This window comes from Moschus berezovskii, chromosome 12 (assembly GCF_049115385.1).
Source record: "Moschus berezovskii isolate FMDL1 chromosome 12, NW_MosBer_1.0, whole genome shotgun sequence".
NCBI classification, from domain to species: Eukaryota; Metazoa; Chordata; class Mammalia; order Artiodactyla; family Moschidae; genus Moschus; species Moschus berezovskii.
The window spans coordinates 3,627,507-3,647,222 of NC_142471.1; the positions used below are offsets into that span (position 1 = coordinate 3,627,507).

The 19,716-nt window shown below is 43.5% G+C and overlaps 1 protein-coding gene across 8 annotated transcripts in view; it reads right to left on the reverse strand.

Annotated features, from left to right (window-relative positions):
* Nucleotides 1–3,401: 3,401 nt before the first annotated feature.
* TTC13 (tetratricopeptide repeat domain 13) overlaps nt 3,402–19,716 on the reverse strand; it is a 79,501-nt gene continuing 63,186 nt past the window's right edge. For 2 of the 8 annotated variants that reach the window (XM_055425826.2, XM_055425823.2), the window contains 8 exons: nt 18,925–19,008; nt 18,033–18,117; nt 14,528–14,637; nt 11,829–11,964; nt 10,519–10,598; nt 7,904–7,982; nt 7,691–7,770; nt 3,403–6,063 (listed from right to left, as the gene is read on the reverse strand). In XM_055425826.2, the coding sequence (XP_055281801.2) occupies nt 5,949–6,063; nt 7,691–7,770; nt 7,904–7,982; nt 10,519–10,598; nt 11,829–11,964; nt 14,528–14,637; nt 18,033–18,117; nt 18,925–19,008 (769 nt within the window). In that variant the 3' untranslated portion in view covers nt 3,403–5,948. Of the gene's footprint in view, nt 6,064–7,690; nt 7,771–7,903; nt 7,983–10,518; nt 10,599–11,828; nt 11,965–14,527; nt 14,638–18,032; nt 18,118–18,924; nt 19,009–19,716 lie in introns of all 8 variants that reach the window. The other 6 variants (XM_055425831.2, XM_055425829.2, XM_055425830.2 and 3 more) reach the window with 4 other exon arrangements.

The following is a 19,716-nucleotide window of genomic DNA, read 5'->3' on the forward strand; positions in this document are numbered from 1 at the left end:
CCAATTACACAATACTGGTAAAGTTTAAGTTTACAAATTGTAGAATGAATGTGATTTTATATTTGTGGGAACATGGCTTGAAGAACAAAAGAACTACCATAATTCTCATCACAATTACAGTATTATTCAAGATACTTGGTTCTCCCATAGAAGAACCAAAGGGGACAAAAAAACTCCCAAGGCAGCAAAATGTGTTTTCATGTCCTAACTTGTTTCTCATGTATGGTTCCTGGACCACCAGTGTGTGAATCTCTTCGGGGAGGACCCTGACTTCAGGCCTCTCCCCAGCCCCCAGAGGCAGTCATCAGTGGATTTTTCAAGCTGCTGCTGGTGATTTCCTTTCTCCTCTCTCCCTTTTATCTCCCTGCACTGCAATTAAACTCTGCAGTCTTTACCCTTAACGCCTCATAAAACCACATGGACTCCCACTCTAATCACTGTCTGATGCACAGGTGTGGAGGGTTGGTCTATTTCCAGGGCAGCAGCACCGTCCAGGTACAACTTCTGTGATGACAGCCATATCTGCCCAGCCAAATATGGCAGCCACCAGCTGCTTCTGAGCACTTGGGATGGTGCGAGTGTGACTTACGTGCAAGTGTGGACCTTCATTTATTCAACGACTTTAGAGTTTGGTGTGACAGCGATAATGGCTGGACAAGAGCACATCTGGGACATTTTAGATGTAAACTTGACTGGACGGACCAGACATAAGAATGCTCATGAATATAGCCAAGTCTTGCTGGTCTGGGACACGACAGGTTTCTTTAGGGAATTTTGCTGATCTCTGCTCTCTCTATACATCTTGCTTGGAAGGCAAGCATTAGTGAGCTAGAGGTTATTTCCTGTCCCTCACACTTAAGAGAAGGCAATGGCAACCCACTCCAGTACTCTTGCCTGGAAAATCCCATGGACGGAGGAGCCTGGTAGGCTGTAGTCCATGGGGTCACTAAGAGTCGGACACTACTGAGCAGCTTCACTTTCACTTTTCACTTTCATGCATTGGAGAAGAAAATGGCAACCCACTCCAGTGTTCTTGCCTTGAGAATACCAGGGACGGCGGAGCCTGGTGGGCTGCTGTCCATGGGGTCGCACAGAGTCTGACACGACTTAGCAGCAGCAGCACACTTAACTCACTGGAAATGTTCCACAAAAAATTCCTAGTTTGCTAACAGGTTTTACCTAGAGGATGTTTTAGTCTTTTGAAAGATTAAACATGTTATTGATAGGAGCAATTTTACAAATAGACCTGAGATATTCAGAAAAGTCTATAATAAGTTCAGTTCAGTTCAGTCACTCAATCGTGTCTGACTCTTTGCAACCTCATAGACTGCAGAACGCCAGGCCTCCCTGTCCATTACCAACTCCCAGAGTTTACTCAAACTCATGTCCATTGAGTCGGTGATGCCATCCAACCATCTCATCCTCTGTCATCCCCTTCTCCCGCCTTCAATCTTTCCTGGCATCAGGGTCTTTTCAAATGAGTCAGCTCTTCGCATGAGGTGGCCAAAGTTTTGGAGCTTCAGCTTCAGCATCAGTCCTTCCAATGAATATTCAGGACTGATTTCCTTTAGGATGAACTGGTTGGATCTCCTTGAAGTTCAAGGGACTCTCAGGAGTCTTCTCCAATACCACAGTTCAAAATCATCAATTCCTTGGCGCTCAGCTTTCTTTATAGTTCAGCTCTCACATCCATACATGACTACTGGAAAAATCATAACCTTGACTAGACAGACCTTTGTTGACAAAGTAATGTCTCTGCTTTTTAACATGCTGTCTAGGTTGGTCATAACTTTTCTTCCAAGGAGTAAGTATCTTTTAATTTCATGGCTGCAGTCACCATCTGCAGTGATTTTGGAGAACCAAAAAATAAAGTCTGCCACTGTTCCCTATCTATCTGCCATGAAGTAATGGGACTGGATGCCATGATCTTAGTTTTCTGAATGTTGAGCTTTAGGCCAACTTTTTCACTCTCCTCTTTCATCAAGAGGCTCTTTAGTTCTTCACTTTTTGCCATAAGGGTGGTGTCATCTGTATATATGAGGTCATCTGTATATGAGGTTATTGATATTTCTCAGGGCAATCTTGATTCCAGCTTGTGCTTCTTCCAGCCCAGCGTTTCTCACGATGTACTCTGCATATACGTTAAATAAGCAGGGTGACAATATACAGCCTTGATGTACTCCTTTTCCTATTTGGAACCAGTCTGTTGTTCCATGTTCAGTTCATGGTACAGTTAATTGTCACCAGAGAAAATCATTTGGGATTATTCCTGTGAAAAAGCTTATTCTCAAATCTAATTAAGAACTCTTTAGCTGTACTATCCCATGAGTAGTCCCTAACGATGTATGGCTACATAAACTTAAATTCATTAAAACTAAATTAAACAGCTGCTCAATCATACTAGCCCCAGTCAAGTGCTCAGCAGTCACATGTGGCTGGTGACTGCCATCCTGGACTGCACAAATACAGAACATCCTCATCATTGCAGATAGTCCCACTGGACAGTGCTGAGTTAACTGTGAGGAAGGAAATGCCTCAGAGAGCTGATGGTACACAAGGGGCGTTGGCTGAAGAGTGCAGGTGAGGGGAAGAGCAGAGAGAGCTGAGGCTGGAGAAACGGAGGCCACTGGGGGTGGCGGGTGGGGTGGGTGGCATTACTGTAGGAGACCAGGTTTTATTTCAGGGCAGTGAGATGCTGTGAGGGGTTTAATCAGATCAGCAGCAGGAAGAAAAGTCAGAAACCACAAAAGTGGTCAAAGAGATCCCAGTGCACGGGGAGGTAGCAGTGGAGCTGAGGGGGAAGTGGAGCAATAAGGGGAGTGTGTTTTGTAAGAGGGAGAGAAGAGCTGGCTTGCTAATGGATTGTATCCCAGATGACACTTCTGGGCCAATCCACAGTGCCCTCTAATACACACTTCAAATCATCTGGGGGTAAAGGGATACTAAGATCGACAGCTAGTAGGCAAATGAATTATTAATACGTGAAGAATTTCTAATGGTAACAGTTGTAATATAAGAGAACTAAAATTTAGGGACACAATTAGATCAACCCACAAAACACTGTGAACCCAGCCTCTCATACTCAAATCTGAATTGGGGCAGGGAAGTCCCTCCAATCTGGTGTTTCCAGTTGCCATCCAAGCTGAGGGCTGGGGAAGTAGGCTCAGGTACCACAAGTCTAGCAGGAGAGCACCTGATTTTTAGCACCATGAGATCAAAAGGATCAGGATATCTGATGAGATAAAAACCAAACACAGACAAAAAGACAAAGAGCAGTCTTGTTTCTTCAGTGTGATCAAAAGTTTTTCAATATGAAATTTTAAGGATAAAGGCAAACCTGATTCTAATTTTAAAAACTTTTTTTTTAAAATTAGGGACTTCCTTGGTGGTCCAGTAGTTAAGAATCTGCCTTCCAATGCAGAAGACATGGGTTCAATCTCTGTTTTGGGAACTAGAATCCCACATGCCACTCGGCAATTGAGCTCTCACACAATTACTGAGCCCATGCACTGCAACTACTAAAGCTTGAGTGTTCTAGATCCCATGCTCCACAACAAGAGAAGCCTGTATGCCACAACTAGAGAAAGGCTGAGAGGCAATGAAGAGCCCGCACAGATGAAATAATAAAGTAAAATAAAATAAATAAACAGGGGACAACTTGCATGATGGAACTCAGATTTCTAGGTGCAATTTAACAGAAGATGTGATGAGAGAATTTTTAAATAATATGATATAAAAATGCATGCCAAAACTTCATGGCTTTCTTCAGATAAAAACCCTCAACGATGGAAGAGGAGCCCAATAGACAGTATCTTCTCAGCCACCAACAAACCTGTTCATAATGTTCTGTTCTGTTCAGACCAGTCAAGTTGGCTCAAGTATTCTGGGACTCTGGCAGAAGATGAAAGGTTTTCCCAGAACATCCTGAAATCATAGAATTTAGCATTTCAGTATATCTAATGATGCGTGCATGCTCAGTCGTGTTTGACTCTTTGAGACGCCATAAACTGCAGCCCACCGGACTCCTCTGTCCATGGAATTTTCTAGGCAAGAATACTGCAGTGGGTTGCCATTCCTACTCCAAGGGATCTTCTCAGCCCAGGGATTGAGCCCGCATCTCTTGCGTCTCCTACACTGGTAGGTGGATTCTTTACCACTAAGCCACCTGAGAAGCCCTATATGAGAGTTATAATACTTGCATGAGGAGAAAATAAAATATTTAAATAAAAACTGAAATGTAGCAATTTGGAGTTGGTAAACTAAGTTTTAAGGAAAAATTACATTCTAACTTTGGGGTGTGGACGTATTGTCGTATTTTAGAAAAGTCAGTTAATTTATTTGGACCATTTCCCTAACTGAAAAATGGGTGTCTCACAATTAAAACTTTTGAAGAGTTGGTGATAAAGTGAAGAAAAATCCTTGAAGAAATTGAAAGATTTTGACTTTGGGATGATAGGCAGAAAGAGGGAAAAGTTTAAAAACTTACTCATTTCTCCTTTGCTTAATCTCTACAATCCCCCTCTCACTTTGCAGTCCTGTAGGCTATGTCTGGATGCAGGCCAGACAGCAGGAAGTTGAGTGCAGAACAACGTAACGGATCGATGGAGATTTTGCATGGAGCAGAGTTAAGTATGCTGAATCTTGAGAAGAACCTGGGAATGAATCCTTGGTGCCCTGAGACCACCGTGGGGCAGGACAGGCCCCGGGGCCAGAAAGGCCTGGCTGGATCCTAGTACTTGGCTTTGGGGGCACCTGGGAGAGTCATCAAGCTCCCAAAGCCTCAACCCTCTTATCTGTAAAATGAAAACAAAGACTCTGGGGAAAGCTGACTGTGGGTGTGAGCTCTTTTTAAAAAATGAGGTGTGCCTGACGATTTGTATCACCATCCAGATGAGATGAGAATACGAGCCACATCTCGGTGTGTGCCCAGAACAGCACCTGTCCAAAGGGCAGGTCCTATCTGTCCAAAGAGTGGCCTTCTGCTGATCACGCTGCAAGTGCCAGGGTGGAGTCTCTGCCAAGCATGGATGCCTGCAGACATGCAGACACTGCTGTGTCCTGCTCACAAGAGTCTGCGAGACGGAAACTAAAAAACAGAAGGCAGTGACTAGCTTAACTCTTTAACAGAGAACAAAGGAAAATGAAAATGACTGGAAATAGTGTTTAACTGAACCCATTTATGGACTGCCATTCACCCTGTCTGCAAAAGAAAGTCAGCAATTTTCTGACTGTTCTTATACCTCAAAGTGAAACTGGCTCACAAAATAAAAACATACATAATCCAGTGTCAAAAACTGGTGATTTATAGAAATCACCCTGTTTATTTTTTCCAACAAAGAGGAAAAAACAAATAAAATATGTTTCAGTAATTCAGTGTTTGAGTCACTGGCAAATACTGTCTGTATCATTCAACGTAAGTGCCCTGGGTCACGAGCTCCAGGCATGCTGATGGCCACAAATCTTCCACTGTTCAAACAAAACGGAAAGCCCACACGTGAGGACGATGTCAGTTGAAAACAAGATGCGTTATCACAGTATGCATAAAAAGAAGGTCTTTGAAAACTATCCAGATCTTTAAAGGAATGAAAACACTCCTGTTTTGTTGTAGCTTTTGTTCCCTTTAATTGTTAATTTTTGGTTTTTGGAGTAAACTTTTTTCACCGTGAGGAAGGAGTCGTATGACTCTGAAAGTGGAAACCAAGAGGCCACTGGCTAATGCAAACGCCTCCCCTCCCAGACACAGAGCTCTTCTGTGTCCTCAAAACCCTCTTTCATGATTTCTGTTATGGTTCAGAAAGGTAAATAAAATGATTTCAAGTATTCAATTCCTATCAAAAATTGGTATCAAAAGTAATAAAGGACCTAATTTCTTTATAATTCCATGTTTTAAAAAATAACTTAAGAAGCAAGAGGTCCGGCCCTTTACTTGTATAAATACCACAGCGTAACTAGAGTTTCTTAAGACAGCGTGGAGAGGAGTCTGTGTTTAGCACCTCGATCATTGATCTTAATGTTGGGAACGTCTCTGACACAGATGGAAGAGTCTTATAAGAAGGTGAAATACTGAAAGAGAAAAACGCAAAGAAAGGGTATGAAAATCAACACAATTTTACCAAAAACGGCAAAGCTTATATTATATCAATTCCTATTACAATATTCACTTTACAGTATTCCACGTGTGTGACATCAGACATCACACAGCAGGGGGACCTGTGGGCAGAGCAGATCCTATTGCAGCAATGACTGGGTATTGGCAGGCTCCCATCATGAGATGCAGGTAAATTCAACCAGCCTTCGGAAAGAAGATCAATCTCTGACTTACACAGTGAGTTTTACGCACACACATCCCTTCGAGGCACATGCTCGACATGGAACCTGAAGACACATGATTTGGGTCCAGCCTTGATCCTTATCGGCTTTAGTGGTTCCTCTCAGACCCACTTCCCTGTATTTGCAGCAAGAAGGATGGTATTCCTAACTCCCAGAGTTACTTACTCCTGGGAAGGAGTGTGGAATGGGTCTCAATTACATTGTGAACCTGGAGCTGCACAACATAAGGCGGCATTGCTATTTTTTCCTCAGAGAGTTGTTGAAAGATCAACACTGTAAAATTATGCAGGAAACAGAGGCAAGGCCTTTGACCTTATGATCATGTTACTAAAACATATGTAAACTAGTAAACCTGAGACAAAAATATCCTAGAAGAGGTGTACCTGTTAGGAGTTTTCATTACAAAGCTAAAAGAATGCTTACAAATGGGACCAAAGTATCTAACAGAGACAAACTTCTGTTTTAAACAGAGCACAGAGTATCCAGCGATTTTTACAGTGGTTGCTATGTTGAACAGATATGGAAAGGCAAAACTGAAAGTTTCTATGACATTAAAAAAAAAAACCATGGAGAAGGAGCAAGAGTCAATAAGGTTAAATAGTGAGATGTGCTTAAAGATTAAGCGCAAAAGGAGAAGGCAGAGGCAGAGGATGAGATGGTTGATGGCATCACAGACTCAATGGACATGAATTTGAACAAGCTCTGAGAGACAGTGGAGGACAGAGGAACTTAGTGCATTGCAGCCCATGAAGTTGCAAAGAGCTGGACATGACGTAGGACTGAACAACAACAAGAACAAAATTAACTATGAAAGTACCTGTGAGTTTAATTTCAGCCCGTGTATATATATTTATATGCTCCTGTGGTGCTTTCGAAAACAAGAGCCAGGGAAGATCATAGTACTGGGCCTTCCCACAGTAACCGTCAGGGGTAATTTCTTGCAGCTTTCCCTGACTCCTATGTGTTTTGTACCTAAATTACAGTAAAGCACCACCTTCCCCAAACAAAGAGTACAGGAAAAATGCAGCTGAAAGGCAAGTGCCAAGACCCAGAGAAGTCCGAGTCAGGTCCAGCTCAGTTTTCAAAATCACTCCTGAATACTGACCCTGCGAGTCTGGCACAAAGGATCAATGAGCCAAGAGACAGGAATATCTGACTATATAAATAAGATATTTGTAGCCCTTTCTTTTCAAGCTGGCTTCCTTATTTTATTCATTATTCATTTTTATCCATACACTCACCTGTTAAGGGATCATAAATGACAACAAAAACACAGTAACTTTGAAAAGCAGATTAACCCATAAAAAACGAGTACAATTCCAATTTCACATCCTTTTGTTGACTCCTATCAAGCAGTTACCTTTTCAAGTTCATCCAGCTTTTAGCTATTTTGCTAAAGGCCTCTGAACCAGGGGCAGTCATAGCTTCAAAGTCAACCAACTGAAAGAGAGATTTAAGAATGTGGTTACAGATGGAGCGGAGGCTCCCTTTGGGATTCGGTTCATTTGTGTGTCTTAAAACTCCACAGACTGGGATTGAAACCTTTTCCCTTCCGGCTCCAGCTCCAACATACCTTCCCTTTGGGAATTTTTCCCGCTACTTCTTTTCCACTTGCCATCAGCGCTCCCACAATCACTGAGTAGGCGATCACACTATTCAGACAGAGAACAATTACCAGTCAGTCCAGGCCACAGACAGTGACCACACTAGCGCTCACCATGGGCTTCCCATCCTAAAAGATGACATTGTTTTTCTTTTAACAATCCTTTGGACATTAAACAAAAGAATATTTTCATTTGTTCTAAAAATATTTGCTAATTTACTGAGAAAACTATTTACTGGTTTACTAATTTAGGGGTAAATGCGTAACAATAATATTTTTCTGAGACAAAAAGTTTCTTTTAATTAGGAGTTTTCTTTTCAATTGGTTTTCCTATTCTCATAGGAAAACACTGAATTAGAAAATGTGCCTGCTTTCTATTATTTTTAAAAATTCATTATCGGCCACATCACATGTTGTGTGGGATCTTAGCTCCCCAACCAGGGACTGAATCTAAGACCCCTGCATTGGAAGCCTGGGGTCTTAACAGCTGGACTGCCAGGGAAGTCCTTGCTTGCTTATATTTTTAACTGCATGAGGCTTGGCTTTAAAATGCATATATATAATATACTTTGTAAATGCAAATATATTATTAGAGTTTAACAATAAAAACTTTGGCCCCAAAGAAGAAAAAGAACGCATCTCAGAAAGTACTAGCAGACTGGTCTGAAGGTTGGGTTATGTGCACTTCCTTCCTGGCATGTCCAGACTCACTCTGGCTTCTGACATTTTTATTATGACGCCAGCTGTGTGCTTTGTGAGAGGCACCCCAGGACAAAGACAGCTAAGACAAAGCTCTTGCCTCTGCAACGGGACACCAGAGAAAGGGAGTCAGCCCTGCAGTCACCTAATAGGGAAGCCCTCATACAGGCCATGGGCACATGTGCTCAATCTTGAAGGCCATGGGCAGGGCAATGGAAGTAGAGGAGAAGGCAGGGAAGTGGGCTGGCTGGGAGGGACAGGAAGGTGTTTGGACAAGCAGGGGGTGTGGCAGAGGGGCCAGAGTGAGGACGGAGAGAGGGCAGATGACAGGAAAGGTGAAGAGGCCGTGGTAAACCAGGGCAGGGAGGAGCTGGCACTGTGCAGCACGCCACTGAGTTGGCACCTGAGCCAACACATATAAGGAACTGGGGCACAGAGAGGGAAAAAGAAAAGCCTGGAAATGGAGAGACCAGTTAGAAAGGTCAGTGCAAGAGATAAGCAGGGGGACTTCCCTGGTGGTCCAGTGGTTAAGCATCCATCTGTGAATTACCGGGGACACAGGTCCGATTCCTGGTCTGAGAGGATCCCACATGCCCTGAGGCAGCTAAGCTGGAGAGCTGCAGCTACTGAAGCCTGAGTGCCTAGAGCCAGTGCTCCATACCAGGAGAAGCCACTGCAATGAGAAGCCTGTGCCCTCTCAACAAAGAGTAGCTCCAGCTCACTGCAACTAGAGAAAGCCCCCAAATAGCGATAAAGACCCAGTGCAGCCAAAAATAAAGAATTAAATGAATATTTTTTTTAAAAAAAGAAAGGTCAGTGCAAGAGGTGAGCAGCTCTGAGCTATGGCGCGCACGGGGAGCATGAGGGTAGAGGAGAGGTTTAGGAGGCAGAGTCAACGAGATTTAGTCAGGGGCCGGACAGGTGCAGGGGCTGAGGGGAGACAGGGATGCCTGGAGTCGGACCTCCTTCTCAAATGACACAAAAGCCCACAGAGCTGCTGTGTGAACACATGCGTGCACACTGCCTGCAAGTGGCAGATGAGCAGGGCACGTGGAGGCCTCCTGCATGTTATAGATCTAGCTAGCGTTCCTGTAACAGTTGTGCTAAAGGTACAATACTTCTGTTTCTATTTTACTTCAAGGCCGTTTTTATTTTGTGAGTTCCAGGTGCACACATGTCTACACCACAGAGTGATCGCCACCAGCCCAGCTTCCACCCATCACCACGCAGCGGACCCCCTGCGCCCATTATGCCCAACTCCCATGCTTTTCTAATAGCACAAGAAAACTTACTACCACAGTTAGGAGGGCTTTACTTTCTAAACTATTAATCAGACAAATTCAAACACGTGCTAACAACAGCATATGCCATTCACCTGATTCGCTGTACACAGTACCAAATAAAAGGGAATAAAAAGAAAGCTCTACAGACACACCCTTGTTTGAATGACACTTGAAAGACTCCTGATGAACTCGCTAAGTAGAACTCATTTATAACAGTAATAATAATTTGGGATGGTTGGTGATGCAAAAGTATTAAACATTATGGCTAAAGGTCAATTAATGACCAAAGTTTGGGGGCGGCAGGGTGAGAGTCTGGCAAACGCCAGGAACTGAAGCACAGTGAGCGCATGCGCGCAGAGTGAGATTTGGCGACGTTTTTGTGAATGAATGCACTCCAGCCTGTAAACACCAAGAACCTGCTACTAGAGCTACCTTCCAGAATCCTTGATGATGCAGTAGAGCAAGGACATCACTTTCGGGTGGACTTTGGAAAAACAAAGGGGGCTTCTCGCCATTGCTAGGATACCTGATCCACACAGCAAATGTAAGCAAAAGGCGTGTGTTCTTCACTACAAAACTGTCAGATTATAGAATATCACCCACCTGGATCCACGAGAGAGCGGCATTAAATTATAAAAATAATAAACTAAGGATAAGATTAAGTTGCAAACAGCATCAGCCTCCTAGAAAAAAAAGATATGTGCCCGTGAACTTAAATAATAGATTATAAACTCATTATGAGGTGACAAGACACAGCAGAATCATTTACTAGGAAGAGGATTATTTCATTCTTCTCCGACAAGGACCTACTTTTCATATCCCTGAATACTTTATATTCTTTCACATCACTTTTTTCTAATGAAAGAGTATATGTACAGTTGAATTTTGAGCAGTATGCTCCCAGCTGCCTTCAAAACGGCAACCTTTTTCTGATAAACATAGGTATATGTTTTGGTCTATAACATTATTTGCAAAGTCAAAATATACATTAGGATTAAAATAAAGTGCTTATTAATACTGAATATACTTTCTCAAACTACAGGCCTCTCTACTCCAAGATTCTGATTAGCATCACCCCCTTCCCCCACCCCACCGCCCCCACCCCCAGCCACTGAGATTTAGGTGATCAGTGAGTTGGTGATGGACAGGGAGGCCTGGCGTGCTGTGATTCATGGGGTCGCGGAGAGTCGGACACGACTGAGCGACTGAACTGAACTGAACTGATACTTAATTACATATATGTGTGTGTGTGTGTGTGCGCGTGCTAAAGCTCTTCAGTTGTGTCTGGCTCTTTATGTGTGTGTGTGTGTGTGTGTGTGCGCGCGTGCTAAAGCTCTTCAGTTGTGTCTGGCTCTTTATGACCCCATGAACTGTAGCCCACCAGGTTCCTCTGTCCATGGGGTTCTCCAGGCAAGAAAACTGGAGTGGGTTGCCATGCCCTCCTCCAAATATATGTATAAACTGAATAAAATCCAGAGAAATAAAGGAACTTTCCAAAAGCCACGGGCATCCATTCCAGCATATGGAGGGAGCACCCCCTATACTCTCCACACAGGGACAGCTGTGTGACATGTGAAATCATGCAGGTGACATTGTAGCTCCTTGGGAGCAGGGTGCAGCTCTCCGTTGAATCAGAAAGTAATGGTGGAGGAGGTCGCAGTCAAGGAAACAGTCACATCCATCATGGACAACCTATACACTTAAATATTGACAAAGCTCCAATTTATGATAATATAACACAGTAACTACATACATTCCCCTTTCTCAGTTTGGGAACTGTCTGCATAAGAATATTAAAAGAAATATTTCCTGGTTATTTAAAGCTGATTTCAACCATAAATGTACAATCCCAATGAAAGAGAACAGAAGAATCATAAGCAGCATGGATAAAATGGAGACAGACAGAAACCTACCCCAAATTCTGATGAGAGAATCAGTACTTTTCCTTTTGCTGTTAGATCTTTATAAAGTGCATCTATTTCAGCATGATATAATTGAGTTCTCTCTTCTGTGGTTTGAGTTTCCACAGAAAACAGTATATTGCCAACCCTAGAAATACAAGAATGTAGTCAGAGGCATGTATCATACAATTCACGGAGCTGAACACGGGGGAGGGGTGCGGAGAGCAGCAGGGTGGCCCTTGGTGATGTGGCAGGACGTGCGAGGAGTGTCCGCGCCTTTCTGAGCACACTGCCGAGGTGCAGCTCGCAGCAGGCAGTTCTTTCACAAATAGATTATGCTCAGTTCAACCGTACGTACTTCTTAAAAGAACCTGTTTTTAATTTTAATTTTTAATTGGAGAATAGTAGCTTTACAACGTTGTGCTGGTCTCTGCCATACAACACCATGAGTCAACCACAAGTGTACATACACCCTCTCCCTCCTGAACCTCCCTGCCGCCCCGCCAGGTCACCAGAGTGCGCTGAGCGGAGCTCCCTGTGCAGCACGGCAGCTTCTCACGAGCTGTCTGTCTCACACACGGCAGTGTGCATATGTCAGGGCTCCTCTCTCAATTCACCCCGCCCTCTCCTTCCCCTGCTGTGTCTGCAAGCCCTTTCTCTGTGCCTGTGTCTCTATTCCTGCCCTGAGAGTAGGGTCATCAGTGCCATCTGCTTAGATTCCACATATATATGCATTAACACACGATAGCCGTTTTCCTCTTTTTGGCCTAACTTCAACCTGTGTAGCCGGCTCCAGGTTCGCACATACGTCTTTCATGAGCTTCAGCCAAAGGAGGAGGAGATAACTACAGAGTGCAACATATTTCAATGTGTCTTGATTTTTTCAGACAGTCACCTATTACATCAGAAGAGCAGGCGCCGGGGCTGCGCACAGAAAACGAGCTCTGGGCCTCCACGCTTTCATTTTCTGAGCTCTGCTGCACGCGCAGCTCTGTGTGAGGCCCAGTGGGGGGTAAAAGTTCCACACAACAGCTATCTGCTGTATAACACCAGTACCAAAATGCTGAAAAAAGTCCTCAGATCCCAGGAAGAACACCAAGGCGAAGCAGCTGTCTTTATCGAGGAAAGGAGTGGGAAACAAGGTCACGGATTATTATGAGTCTGTGCGTAGGGCCAGAACAGCTCATCAGAGTTTCAGAGCAGGAAGTTGATCTAATCTGGAAGATGTGGAAGAAAAACAGAAAATGCTTTGTGGAAGAAGGGGCCAGAACCTGGGTCTTCAAGATGAGGATGTGAGTGAGAGAGACCCAAGAGGTAGGAGGTGACCTTGGGGAACAAGTCATCCAGCTGAAGTGGCAGGCCTGGTTCTGGCAGGAAAGTGCTTCAGGTAAAGCAGGAAGTACTGTCTGAGGCCATTATTACAAAAGGCCTTGCCTGTCTGGCAGGGGAGATGATTTCGGAGACAACAGGCAATGGCAGGGTACGGACTAGGGAGGGATTTTTGGATCCAGGGAACACCCAGTGGCGTGGAGCCCACTGAAGCACCGTTCAGGCACCAGGAGACCGGAGATGGAGATACGAGTCAAGAGTCCTTGTGGGGGTCAGAGGCCCCAAGCAAGACTGACAACAAATGGGATGAAAGAGACAGCTGAGGAAGATGCTATCTTTGGGGGAAGGGTTTACTCGTACTTAGTAGCTCCATCTCTGCTGGGAACTTAATCATGGGGGGTGAAGAGGAAGGAGAAAATAATTTTATATCAATAGAAAACCCTCGGATTCCTTTTACGTGAGGAGAACCATCTTTATTGGGAAGATGCTTTGATAAGTGGCTTGGGGTAGAGATGGAGACCTCAAAGAAAAGGAAGAGTCACAGAATCTTTGCTAAATGGTGTTTCTTCTTGAAGGCTGGTGTGAGTTCTGACAAAGAAGCAAGAGACTAGGAGGCAGAGGGACTGAGAGGACGTGGGGCCCAACGCTGAGCTGCCAGACAGCCCTGATGCAGATGTGGTGGAAAACAGGGCGGCAACCGAGGAACTCGTGTTGTGGGGGCGGGCAGTGACTGGGGAGGGTTAAGATCATTCCACCCAAGCTCAAGGATGTGGAGGCTCTGAGGTGAAGTCTGGTTTTCAGATGGACATAAAATGACTATTAACACAAACTTTCACTGGGTGCTGTTATATAAGGTGAAAAAGTGGAAAACATCCTAAATGATCAATGACAAGTAAAAACTAGTAGGAGTAACTCTACAATATCCCCAAAATAGAATACTATGCAATTTTTAGAAATGCTTTTAAGAATAAGGTATGGGGAAACGTTCATAGCAAGGGTAGAAAAGAAACAGGTTATAAAACAGTATGTACAGTATAATCTCAGTTTATAAAGGAAACAATGATTTAAAAATTTTTATCTTTGCCTATCTATATTCTAAATTTTCAATAAGACGTACTTATACTTACACAATGAATTAAAACTATATTTAAAACTCGAATAACAGCCTTCAATCTGCCAATCTCTCATCTTTTTTTCACTTAATTGATAAAAGTCTTCCTCACGACAAGCTTCAAAACAGCTGGCTCTAGTGACACATAATCTCCATTGCAAGAGACAGCAGAAGCCTGGCATGTCAAACCTGCTCTGGCAATACCAAGCATCTGCACACTTTCTGACGCCTGCCCCCCTCTGTAAACACCACACTAAGGAAGCGCACATACTTGTCTCCCGTAATCGTGATCGTGAAGCCATCATATTCCTTTCCTTGGTCTTTGAGGCTGGGAACTTTGGTGTTCACAGTGAACCCATCCTTTGTTTTAGTATTAAACTGCTTTCAAGGAAAAAGAAAATTCACATTACTAGTGAGACTCATTGTAAATTCCCAATCTGCAGCGCCAACTCTGACTTTGATGTTTCTAAGAAGGCTCAGAGAATACAAGACATTGTGTCCTCTGCCCTGGCAATTAGTGTCCAGGATTATGCCTGCCCCTATGCCCCCATCCACTCTCTCAGCCCAAGTCACACTCCCCACGGCCCCTGCCAGAGGCCAGAAGAGAACCTCAGAGCAAAAGGCACATAGCCTTCCTTCAATGGCAACTCTCACTCCTAAGAGCTCCCTTTGGGTCTTTTCTCTTGTGCATCTCAATCGGCAGAAACTTTGCCACTTAGCAGAATAGCTGTATTCAACATCCGACAATTCAAAATTGCACCCTGCATTTTTGCTAGTGCTTCTTCAAAGTAGACTCTTATCTGTCTGAAAAGTACCCAGAATTTTGTCAACCGAGAATTTTATACACACAAATGCATGTACCCCAACTGTGCAGACCACAGCGTAACAAAGCAGAGCATTCTAAAGGAATTCGAGGCAAGAGTGGCTCTTAAGCGTGATGAGTATGAACACAGCTTTCTGTTTAAAACACTTCTGACAAACTGAAAAGCCAATAAATAGGCGTTGTCATTGCTCCAGAAACATCCTTCCCAAATTCAGTTAATCAGTGTAGCCAACATTTTTTAGGATTGACAGACTTGAATAAGAGAATTGATGGTAAAATAAAAAGAGGTTGTGCTTCACAAAACACACTGGAGGAAAAGGTTCTCTAAAAACAGTGACCCGTGGGCATTCGTTAAGGTCCAGGGAAGGGTGAAGATGTGTGGATGTGGGCAGGAAGGCTGGAGGCAGGGGCTGAGACAAGAGATGTCTCTGTATGAGGACAAGGACACTTAAGGGCAGAACGTGCTAACACTTAAGGGTGCGCGTCAATTCTCTCTAATGCTCCCAGCGTGCCTATAAGATAGGCCACGGTCTCAGTCTCACAGGTGAGGAAACCCAGTTGGTGAGGTGAGGCAAGGTGAGGTCCTGCCTGAGCTGCACACGGAAACAGGGGCCCAGGCCCTCATGACATCCAGTCCCCTAATTCACTAACCAGCTGCCCAGAGGGGAACTGATGTACCTCTGAACCTGGCTGTTTGGCAGAAGTACATCGTGTATCTCAGAAGAACCTGTCAGGGCATCACATTCAACAGCACTGTAAACACAAAGGCGTATTTTTATTTACTTCTGTGCGTGCCTTTAGAAACACCAGTACACACACAGCCTGGGTGGAGGCATGGTGTGCAAGGCCACAGTGAGATGGCCGTTCCCAGATAGAGCCAAACAGGCAATGACTTTGCATTGGGAGCCAGACACCGGGGGGGTGGGTGATGCTGGGCCCCTTAGTAGCTCTCCACGCAACTGCAGCCTTTTGTGCATTATTCTTTTCTTAATACACACACGTGCACACACACACACAGACATACACATACTATGGGCTTCCCTGGTGGCTCAGACAGTAAGGAATTTGCCTGCAATGCAGGAGACCTGGGTTCAATCCCTGGGTTGGGAAGATCCCCTGGTGAAGAGAATGGCAACCCACCCCAGTATTCTTGCCTGGACAATGCCATGGACAGAGGAGCCTGGTAGGCTACAGTCCATGGGGTCACAAAGGGTGGGACATGACTGAGCGACTAACACTCTCACTTTTCAATACCCCTCAACTGAGTCTGTATTCTGCCTAATATAGTAAATTTAAATGCCAAAAATACCCACAGGAAAGCTAAAGACTAAAACCTGAGTCAGGCTCCAGTTTCTTTCTGTCTGATGCATCCGGCTGTCCTAGGTGGGGCCATTCTGCCCCCTGGGGGACATTTGGGGAATTCAGGGGAGAGTGTGGCTACAAGGATGAGGTGCAAGGGACAGTCACACGGGCATGACTCCCACTGGATTTGAACATGGGTGAAGAAGCTGTTTATAATGTAATAATTACCTAGGCCTGGAATGAGACTTCATTTTACACTCACATGCTAAATATCTGTTACAGTTGAAATACCCACTGGCTTTTCTAGAAATGCAAACAGCATATAAATTGAGGAAAGAGTATATCTGTATATTGTACAGAACTTTATTAAGTGTGGTTTACCATTATGGAAAACCATATCACCAAAGTCATAGCTCATGATAGTCGAGTCACCAAATGACAGAAGCTGCAGGGCTGCCTCTGGAGCCGTTACATTCACCAAGACTTTACACATATGTGCAAGCAACCGGCTACTTCTTTGTGGCTTCTCCTGAAGATATGCCTGAATGGGACCTACTGTTTCTTGCCTATAAACAACTTAGCTTTTAGAACTCCTTTACAGCCCTATGGTGACTTTCTAAGGGATTTTTTGAGTACGTGGGATACATTCTTATGGATTTGATTTTAGTGCAGTACAGGGGCCATCTGAACATATTTGCTGAGTTAAGATGGGCTTGAGAAGACCGAGAACCACACCTCAGTTCACGAGACCCTCAAAATAACCAGGTCGGCCAGAAACAAGGCTCATCAGCACACAAGAGCCTGGAGGAGAGCCAGAAGCGACGGCCAAGCCCAGCGAGTGGACGGGCCCAGGGTGTGAGGCCAGCTTGTGGCTTTGCCCATGACAAGATGCCTCCTGGTTATGCTTTAGAAATGTGTAAGCTTTGTCATACACAGAAATTTCTTATCATTTACTTGATGTACATCAGTCTTATCTACTATAGCTATAAGGAGAATATTTATTCAGGTTTTATGTTATAGGTCAAACTACTAATTGAAAAAAACCAAATGTACCTGCTGTGGGCACATGTTGGGTAGTTTGGAGAAAAGGTTCATAAAGTTCTAATTTCTTAATGGATTATACTTTTAAAACAATATAATTATTTCCCCCGATGGGCCCTTTATCTTGAATTCAAATACTTCTGATACTGATATTGCCACACCTGCTTTTCTCCAGTAGCATCTGCCTGCCCTCCCTTTCAGCCTTGAACTTTTTGAATATCATCTCGTTGCAGATGTTTCCAGTGAACAGAACACAGCTGGGCTTTAAAACACCGATCTGAGATGCCTGTTCTTTCAGAGGGAATCAGTCACTCAAGACACATCACCCATTACATACATTCCCTCCTTATCTTAATTTTCCCCCTTCTCTTCCTGTAAACCTTTAGTTGAACTGACTCTGTTTTCTTAACTTCATTTTCCTACCTTTTAGGGTCTGCTTTAATTTTGGTTATTATTCAGAATCTGTTTTTATCAGTGTTTTTAAGTGGCACACTTTATACAACTTAAAATACTAATAACATTAACAAATATGCATCTAATAAGTTCTTCTTTCCAAGAGTACTAATTTTTCCCCTAAAAACAACTACTGTGATTTTGATGATAAATTTACCTTCATAATTGGAAGGAGGTCTTCCACTTTGTGGACCTTTTCCAGAGCTTCTCTAACTTCCAACAATCCTTTAGGATTATTAGCTCTTTAAAGGGGAAAGAAAGAGAGCAATTAAAATTAACACAGAAATCAGTCATTAGTTATGCTATTACCTTTAATTTAGATAAACCCTTAATTACAAGTGGCTCAATATTCAAAATGGTGGACCACAACCAAAATATCGAAATAATGGAATAGTTTAATAAGTATTGGGCTACAGTTGAGAATGAGGGAAACAGCAGCCTGTCCAGATGTGAAATAGGGAAAACCAGAACGGATGGACAGCCAGTGTCTATGTGGACATGCATGGGTCTGGGCTTGGTTTGATTCTCCTATTCCAACTATGAAATTAGAGGTATGTGTTTTGTATTCCTAAAGTTGCTCAAATGGAAGTATACTACTAGGCTTTTATGCCAATTTTATATTTACTTGGTGACAACTAACCTTCAGAATTCTTCTTCCCCGGCCTTTTGTCCACTGTCCTATCTACACTCCACAGCCTCTCAGTTGAGGGAGAATGAGTATTAAGGCTGAAATCCACCATTTAATCCCTAATTAAAAAGTTTAAAGAAACATTCTGCTTTCATTGAATTCAAAGACAGGAGAGAGGCTAGAAAAGCCACAGGGCTGTAAGATTAAAAACACTTAGTTGAGGTCCATGGATTTTGTAAGGCTATTAAAAAGAAGGTTGATAAATGATTATGAAAGGCTTTATGATTCCAAACACTATGTAAAAATGTGATATATTTTGTTCATTCTGTCAACAGGTGCGGTTTTCAAGTTTCATAAATGTAACTAATGAAAAACATATAAAATCTATCCATTACCATGAAAAAGAAAATTGAAAGATTACCCATGATAAACTAGAATTCTATCTTTAATAAAATGAAGAATTTTCTCAAAGTATTCCAGGTATCTCATGTTGATCACCTGACCCCTGTTAAGAAAAAAATATATATTGAGAATGTTTTTACAGTGAGATATGTTCCACAGTATCTAATTTCAACATTAATTCAAAAGGACAGTAAGAGATCTGTGAGAATAATGTAGCCAAGAGGTTTGGGGCATTGGTTTCTTTGCAGTCAAAGAACGGGAGAAACAAACGCCTGTCTTAGCAAAACTGATGGTCGGCAGCGGACAGCACTCTGGAAGAAAGGTACCAAACTCAGTCCAGAGATTCCAAAGCAGGGAGAAAAGTTCTCAAGTGCTGAAATGAGGCCCAGACTTATTTGCCACCTTACCGTTAAGAATCCCTTCCCTTTTCCAGCAATATGCCCTCTCCCGTTCTCAGTATTCCTGACAGCGTTAGCTGCTAATACTCCTTCTGACTGTGTAACTTACTCGCTGTCTTCATCCCCTCCACCACTCTAAATAGTATTTTCCTCCCATTTCTACCCCAACCTCCATTTTCAAAACAATCCCAAGACTTCCCTGGTGGTACAGTGGATAAGAATCCACCTGCCAATGAGGGGGACACAGGTTTGATTCCCGGTCTGGGAAGATGTCACATGCTGTGGACCGACCAAGCCCATGTGCTACAACTACTGAGCCTGTGCTCCACACGAGAGAAGTCACTGCAATGAAAACTCCGTGCTCTGCAACTAGAGTAGCTCTCACTCACTGCAACTAGAGAAAGCCAGCCTGT